General features: G+C 38.9%; 1 protein-coding gene across 1 annotated transcript; it reads right to left on the bottom strand.

Annotated features, from left to right (window-relative positions):
• Nucleotides 1-3,951: 3,951 nt before the first annotated feature.
• LOC114659187 (glutamine synthetase) lies at nucleotides 3,952-8,190 on the bottom strand. Its single transcript, XM_028811500.2, has 7 exons — nucleotides 8,024-8,190; nucleotides 7,347-7,531; nucleotides 6,783-6,944; nucleotides 6,536-6,682; nucleotides 6,219-6,346; nucleotides 5,602-5,801; nucleotides 3,952-5,235 (listed from the first exon to the last, which is right to left on the bottom strand). The coding sequence occupies exons 2-7, from the start codon at nucleotides 7,510-7,512 to the stop codon at nucleotides 4,917-4,919; spliced, it is 1,122 nt and encodes a 373-aa protein (XP_028667333.1). The 5' UTR covers nucleotides 7,513-7,531; nucleotides 8,024-8,190; the 3' UTR covers nucleotides 3,952-4,916.
• Nucleotides 8,191-8,920: the final 730 nt, after the last annotated feature.

The following is an 8,920-nucleotide window of genomic DNA, read 5'->3' as shown; positions in this document are numbered from 1 at the left end:
GAAATCCAAATAATATAAAATCAAAGTACACTGCCTGTGAATTTTAAAAGAAAACTGCCAAACTGTGGGTTCACTTAGAATGCAAGTGTCATTAATCAGATTCAGCTTCTCCCAGTGTCCATGTAACGTTTTCCCCTCTGGTTTCCACCCATACTTTACAGATATTAAGTGAAATGGTGCCTCAAAACTGAATGCTATTGTGTGCCATGCAATGGATTGGCATCCCATCCAGGATGGGCTTCTGTCTTGCACACAATGCTGCCCTGTAATCATAAACCAATACTGTATGTTGGATGGATTTTGTGAAAAAACTGAAGACTGGGGCATTTCCTTTCCTTTTTATCAGCAAATGTCAATTCATACAGACTAGTGAGCAGCATCCTGGAGTGCTTTAAAAATAGAGAATTTAATACATTTCACATGTGGAGCTGAGTTTGGATAAGAGGCATGTTTAGGGAAATACAATGAATCAAATGTGGTAACTAACTGACCTAACAATCTTGTAGTTTCCAACACAGCAGCTTAACCACCCTGCCTACATAATTTTTCAAATAGTACTATTTCAACAAAAATGACACAAACAGACATTATAAGGCTGCATTGGTTTACACTGCTGATGTAATGTGATGTTGGCTCATTTTCAAACTCCTCCATGGGAAACCTTGAATGGGAACCTAATGACAGTGAACTGCTCTGTCTAGGCATCACCCACACTTGCATTTGTTCAGCATTTTTAGCTTTCAACACCAATACAGGACCCACACAGCAAGGCAGAACATTCAGTACTCTACAGCAGTAAACCAAAGACTGTATAATCTCACAATAACATTTCTGTAACGGCTGCTCTTTACTGTTTCCTGATCCTTTAACATTTAATGACATTTAGAACACATTTTTGACTCAAAAATATAAAGTTTATTGTAGCTATTGGTGGGACGGCCACAGAATATTTAAAAATGACAGGACTGCATTTATTTTGCTTTCTTTGATCGGGGTATAATGCAACATGTTAGCTCCAGACTTCAAAAGAATTGAGAGCACTACTCAGTGCATGGACAGAAAGAGGCAGATATTCAAAAACATCAGAAACTGCTCCAAAATTCTTGGAGTTTACATACTAGTGGCATGACAATCAGCTTCTCGTCGGACAATTGATTTTAACTCATGCTTTCTTACTGATGGTCACAATTTGATAGCTTGAACTCTGATTCAGTAAACTTGATGAATCCTTCCATATCAAAGATGCCTCTAAGTCCAGTGTTCAATATTGCGATTCATCACCACATGGATCTATCAATTTGTTTCCTAAAAAGAATTTAAAAGAAGCCAGTCCAAAGGATTGCAAGGCAAAGTTATTATAAATGTTGATTTTACACCAGCACGGTGGCGCAGTGGGTAGCGCTGCTGCCTTGCAGTTAGGAGACCCAGGTTCACTTCCCGAGTCCTCCCTGCGTGGAGTTTGCATGTTCTCCCCATGTGTGCATGGGTTTCCACCTGGTGCTCCAGTTTCCTCCCACAGTCCAAAGACATGCAGGTTAGGTGCATTGGCAATTCTAAATTATCCCTAGTGTGTGCTTGGTGTGGGTGTGTGTGTGCACTGCAGTGGGCTGGTGCCCTGCCCAGGGTTTGTTTCCTGCCTTGCACCCTGTGTTGGCTGGGATTGGCTCCAGCAGACCCCAGTGACCCTGTAGTTAGGATATAGCGGGTGGGATGATGGATGGATAGTTATAGCTATGGTATTCACTATTTAATTTTGTGTTATCGTTCCCCTTCCAACATTTCTTTTCAAATAAAAGACATTTGTTTGTGAATTTGAACACAGCATACCTTTACATCATCTGCAGCTGTTTATTGGAAGAGGGAATCACATTCACTACTTTAGTATAACATAATCAATGAGGCTGCCATTGTGAAGCTGATAATGCTCATCAGTAAATGATGTACAGGAATGGCAAGGATGAAAATATCAGGTTTGTAAGTATTCTTCATGATCTACAAATATTTTTAAGTAATTCTTCTGTGTTACTAGAGCAGTTCAGGTTGTCATTGAGGTGGACCCAAAAGTAATTCATAGTAGTATACAACCTTCACATCCATTTCCTATAGTGACCATTACGACCCACATCATAAAGACCTTTGAGAATCTGGTCCTGGACTATATGAGTCCTCTTGAGAAACCCCACTTGGACCTACTGCAGTCTGCATATCAGAAAATGGTTGGACTGGAAGATGCAAGTATCTTATTTGCTCCACAAGACTTCTTCCCATCTGGCCAAATATGGCAGCACTGTGAGGATTATATTTTTTGATTTCTCCGGAGCCAGCCATCCCTGTTAAGTGGTAAACTCAGAGATATGCAGGTGGATGAGCTTTCGGTGTACTGGATTATTTGTCAGACCGACCACAGTTTGTGAGGCTCAAGGACTGTATTTCTGATATGGATGTGAGCAACACAAGGAACGGTCCTGTCTCCTTTTTTCTTCACTTGGTATACCTCGTACTTTAAATATAATACCAGGTCATGTCACTTGCAGACATTCTCAGATGACTCTGCACTGATGGTGTATATGGACAAGGGGGATAAAAGTGAATGTAGAAGTCAAGTAAAGTTCATTTTACTTTTAATTCCTTTCAATATGTCCTTTAGATATAACATTTTTGAAAATGAGCCCAAAGAACATAAACATTTTCCACACTTTTTTAAAAATTTGTTGTAGTGCAATAATGTAATGTTCTAAAGGAGGAATTAAAAAAACATGAAAATGCACTTTGTGAAATTTCAAAGAGAGCTACACTTAACACCAATGCAACAGATCATTCAGATTATTGAAAATAATAACAAGCAATATGTGTTATTAACCTTAATAGAAATACACATTTTAGCACTGCAAATTTAAGCAATATGGACTAAGAGCATTTTTCCCAAATGTCCCGGTTTGAGTGAATGTTTACCAATAGCACTCAGCTGTCAAGTGAATGAAGTCTGTTGTTTTCTAGCAGAGAAGGTCACACATTCCTGCACTCGGCCTCCATTGATCACCTTATATGGGTGTCTTTCTTCTTGGGAGCAACAAGTATTAAGCTAAAAGCAGAGCTCCACAACATATACTATAATTTAACAGTCAACATGTAGAATTAAGATCTGCGATTGCCATTAGAAACCAGATATTCCTGGTGTTTTGCATTTCAGACCTGCATATAGCGGTGTCTGATGCTAAGAAACCTGTCAAATGAATGAATGATTACTCCACAGTACACTCTGTGGAGTTTTCAAAAAGGTTACTTAAGTTAGGCCTTACTGTATGACTTGCACAACCGAAAACTTCTGTTTGCAGCTACTTTATGTTCTGTAATCTGGATTTATGTTTTTGGTAGGGGTTTATTTTTCCTCAGTTATGTATTAATACATTTTAGAGGAGTTTTTAACCAGTGTACATCTTTTTTTTTTTTTTTTAAATGGCATGTGGATGACAGAATCCCCGAGGCAGCGTAAAAAAGCTGCTAAAGCATTTTTACCTGGAGGTTCAAGGTGCCAGATTCAGTGTCCACTTTTTGAAGGGCTACACTGTCAAAGACCCCCAACTGGCCCTTTAATCACTTTAAATCTATACTGAAAATGAGCACATTAGAACAGTGTGCACCACAAAAAAAAAATGATAAAATTCATTGACAGACCCCTCTCATTCTTCCAAAGCTTTTGTGACTTACACCAGTTACTCATGGATGAGGCCCGGACTTCTGACGACAGAAACAGGATATGCAGCTCAAGGGCACACTGAAACCCCGTGAAAAGGCCAGTCTCAACAAAATCAATTCCATTATAGAAGTCTCATAGATGAATATCCTCAGAGGAGAGGGGGGAATAAAATAGCGAAATTGATAAAAAAAAAAAAAAAAAAAAAAAAAAGTAGTACAGCAATAGAGAATAAAATTGTTGCAGACCTGCATTGGTAAAAACTTAACAAATATTTTATTGGTTCAAAACACCAGGTTCAGTAACTTTTTTTGAAAAAAAAAAAAAAAAAAAAACTATATTATGCAGTGCTAGCAAGCACATAAAGAGCAATTGTTATTCTTTCTGAAAAAAAATCAGATGTGAAATTCAACACAGAACAGATAGTGGATCCAAGCTGAAACATTCATGTTTAGAAGTCCCCCCATTTTTAAACAGATGAAAAAACCCTAAAACTGGATCCTTATAAAACTCTGTAGTACCATACAACATAAACAATAAAATACATTAGAAGGACTACAGTGACACAACAGAAAGAGTATGTTACAAAATATTAAAATAACATACTTTAGCTGCTTAGTGTTTACCAGCAGATCATGGTTTGTAAAATCCAAACTTTAACTGAATTAACAGTCTCAAGTGTACAAAAGTGCATAACCAACTCTTAACTAGCTTGTTTTGGCAGAACGTTCTCCAACAATACATCCCTACAATCCCTTCTGCATCTCCTTGCCCAAATGAATGGTTTCCCTGGGCCGAAACTCTTAACTGATGATTTCCCAAGTGGGATACCACCACAGACAAGGAGTGAAAGTGATACCAAGAAATAAGCACCCATTTGTCAACAATAAAAGGTTTACATCAATTAGAACTTCTTCAGTTTAGAGATGTTTGTGCATATTGTAGATTTCTACAAATTAATACACAGGCTAAATTTGTATTTGTGGTTAGTTCCTTTAGATTAAGTTGACCTGTCAACTTATGTTTGCTAGGAAGCGGTTAACATATGAACTGTGCTACTGTCTTTTCTTTCAAGCCCCAGTGTTGACCACAGGACAGTCATAAAAGAAAGCTTCAAATAACAAAGAAAACAAAAATACAGTACTGGCTTTAGACCAATAGGCCAACAATTTTAAAAATATAGCTACAAAAAAAAAAAAAAATTAAAGTGTCCATGTAACATTTAGTTCTTGTAATCCTGAGGCTCTTCCCCCTCCTCATTGAGCAGACATGTGCGAATTAGGGCTTCTGTTACACTGTATGGATCACAGTTGGCTGAAGGACGACGGTCCTCAAAGTAGCCTTTCTTATCCTGACCCACAGACCTTGGGATCCGGATGCTGGCTCCACGGTTGGCCACCCCAGCAGAGAACTCATTGATGTTGGAGGTTTCGTGATAACCAGTAAGCCGCCTGGCATTGTCCAACCCACCCTTGGGGTCATAGGCACGGATGTGGTACTGATGCCTCTTGCTAAGCTTCTCAATGGCCTCTTCAATGTATCTAAGGTAAAGAAATAGGCAAATGATAACTGTTAATCCACACACTGCAAAGATTTTTAGGAAAGGGAAAGGTCTGTGACATCACCAGTGGCCCAGTGTCTAAAAAAATTTTTTACTTGCATCATTTACTTTCTCTCTTTTGTAACTATAGTAAGTTTAAATCTTAGAAGCAATTACAAAAATAAATCTATCCAATGTAAATATAGGTAGGTAGTTGTCTGTGGTTCTAGCATAAACAAGTCACTATCAGAAGTCAGGAAAAAAAAAAAAAAAAAAAAAATCATACAAAAGCCACCGTCTGATTAAGTACACCTCTAAAACCAATTTCTTCACAATAAACACGATTAAAGCTGAAAAAGCCACTTACTTTAAGCCACCATCTTCTCTCATTTCCTTTGTGCTAAAATTGGTATGGCAGCCAGCGCCATTCCAGTTGCCAGGAATTGGTTTGGGATCAAATGAAGCAACAACACCAAAATCTTCACAGACTCGGTGAAGAATAAACCGAGCTGCCCACAAGTGGTCACCCATTTCAATTCCCTCGCAGGGACCCACCTGGAACTCCCACTACAAATAAATGACAAAAAGGGTGAAACTTTATAAACAAAAAACCCACATTTTATTGTACATTTTCAGCCGGAAATCAGCTTTAAACATCAGCCGAATTTAAAGTTATCAAAGAATGTCTGCAATAATTTAAAGTTATCAAAGTATGTCTGCAATAATTTCCTCTATATATCATATTGCATTTAACCAAACAAGGCACAGAAAACTGCAAACAAGTTGTTCCACACACTCAATTGCAGGATCATGGGCGACAGAGCCCATCCCAGCAGCACTGTCCCTTGCAGGGTAGGCTTGCTGTCAAGCTCATATTGAGCTAATTTACTGTCACCTAACGTGCATGTTTCTAGGATGACTGGAGCTTAAAGACAATGCATGTTGAGTCCGTAAAGCATTTTAAATGATCTGCACGGTGCTTACCTGAGCTGGCATAACTTCAGCATTTGTCCCACAGATATTCACCCCAGCGTATAAGCAGGCTCTGTAGTGTGCCTCCACAATATCCCGGCCATAAGCTTTATCTGCTCCCACACCACAATAGTAAGGACCTGTTACAAGAAAGAAAGTTATTGAGTACTTATCACATTATCATGAAGACAGACAGTAACATTTTCAAAGTGACAAAATGTAAAGAAGCATCCCTGTTAAAATATTACGATCAGCCAAACAGAGTATTATATTAACAAGTCTATCAAATTATCGGTTATATACATTAAAGATCTTTGAGCATTCCGTACCTTGAGGACCAGGGAAGCCATTAGAGGGCCATCCGAAAGGATGTCCATCTGTTCCAAGAATGGTGTACTCCTGCTCCATCCCAAACCATGGATGCTGATTCTCTACCATGCTCATAATTTTCTTACATGAATTCCGGAGGTTAGTTTCTGTTGCAATAAAAATATTCCAAGTCAGATTTATTTTAGTTTCCCATGATTGAGGTTTGAACAATTTATTAAAGTACAATCCCCAAAACATAAACCTTACCTGCTTGTTTCCTGTTATATTTGAGCACTTCACACAGGACGAGCTTATTGGGGTCTTTGCGGAATGGATCCCGGAACATTGCAGATGGAATGAGGAACATGTCGCTGTTGGAGCCTTCAGACTGGTAGGTACTTGAGCCATCAAAATTCCATTCAGGCAGATCTGCATAGCGAGAACAGAGAAATACACTTTATTTGCTTTTGATCCTTTTTCCTGCATTTCCATTCAAAAACTCTACTTAAAGAATGTCTTTAGTAGTAATCTAAAAGCATTGAGGAACTACAGCTGAAAAGCTCGATAGAACGTTTCTCTTTTGTAAGTGTGAGAATAATGTCCAGATAGTAGTCTGACTGAAAATTACCGACATGTTCAACCGTTTGCAAATTAAAATAGTGATCATCAACAGCGGAGTCCTCAATCCCTGAAAAGGCCCATTCGGCACATGCGCAGTGCCGGCCATTACACAATGAACATCACTATTATTTGTAAGCGCTTGCTGCCGGTACCAAAGACTTCGTTCACAAAAGATGTACTGTAGTTAATAATTAAATAAACTTTTCATACCTTCGATGCTTTTGGGTTCGACGTCCAGGGTTCTTGTTTTACACCGAAGTCCCTCACCGGTTCCGTCGATCCAGAAGTACATAGCCTGGACTTTGTCTCCCTGAGGGAGTTCCATGTAGCGCTGCTTCACATCTTTGCTGAGCTTTGAGCTGGCAGAGGTAGCCATCTTACCTACAAAAGTGGTCCTGCGACAAGAAATATTGGAATTATTACTCCAGTGCGAGAGGATCGTTCCATGCATCAGTCATCGCATCCAATCGCGACAATAAAACAAAGGAAAGACGAAACAATTCATGTCTGAAGAAATAGTAACATCTGAACAAACCCTGTAAACTGTCTAAATAAGCCCTCGGAAAACCCTCCAGAATAGCCTCGCTGAATTTTAAATCTTAGGTGCTGAACAAAAGGAGTCCCCGCTGTTTTAAAATCCCAGGCACACACCGCATGTCCACCCACGTGCGGCAGATGCCAAACAACACGCGAGATGATCGCGTCCCTCCCAGGTATTACTCATTGCAGTCTAGCACGGCAGAAAGTGTTCTGATAAAATACAAATAAAAAAAGTCCCATCTGTTCACAGACAACCACTTGTCTTTGCAGTAAACATTCAGGCACATATGCGAGTAGATAGTATAGCACATTCACATCTCTATAGTAACATCATAAAAAACATGTACCTGGCAACAAACAAAAGTGGTGATAAAGAGATCGGAGCCGCTGCTCACTCCTCGATTTCGTAGTCAGTATTCTTGTATTTGTCTCTACCATCCTTCTGCATCTAACACATAGTTACAGTCTAATTTATAACCAGGATAATTAGATCCCATGAGTCACGATTGGCTGGGTGGGAACGTGATCGCTTCATGTTCAGCACATGCAGAGTTTCCATTGGATGAAAAAAAGAAAGGAGTCGAGTAGAGAGAGAGAAGGAAGGAAGGAAGGGGGGATTGGGGGAGAGCGAGCGAGCGAAGACAACACTTGTTCACATCAACTGATTAAAAAAGGCAAAACGATTTAATGGTAGAATTCGGCAGTTGCTACTCAGTGATAGCATACTAATATTTTTTGGTTGAATAACAGTTTGAAACAGTATTTTAGCTAAGCAAAATATATGTATTTCTAAAACGGTGTTTTTTTTTATTAAATATTGTTTCGCCACCTCGTGGTGTGAATCAGTATTGTTTTCAAGACGACTGCCAAAAGTACAGAGTGTGCTGTTTACATCAGTTGTGATATTTTGAAACTCAGAATGGGTAAATATCGCAGATTGTGAAACGCATAAGTAATGCGAGAAACAGTCGTTCTCGGATGTAGTGAATTAAATTAATCTATTGGAATTATTACGTCAAATTTGAAAAAGCGTTAGGTCTGTTGAGTTTACCGTATATTAGGACCCTTCTCCACGTTAAGCCCCATGGCTTTAGTGTGAGTTATTTTTTTTTATTCAGTTGCATTTAATGTGTTCATAATGCAAACCGTAAATATTTTAATAAAACCACTTAGAAAAATAAACAAAATCAACAGGTAGGCTATACCACATACAGTATACAGCAGTGTGATCATTCAGATTTGTA

The sequence above is a fragment of the Erpetoichthys calabaricus genome, chromosome 10, assembly GCF_900747795.2.
Source record: "Erpetoichthys calabaricus chromosome 10, fErpCal1.3, whole genome shotgun sequence".
NCBI lineage: Eukaryota > Metazoa > Chordata > Cladistia > Polypteriformes > Polypteridae > Erpetoichthys > Erpetoichthys calabaricus.
This window is presented reverse-complemented; position numbering and strand designations above follow the sequence as displayed.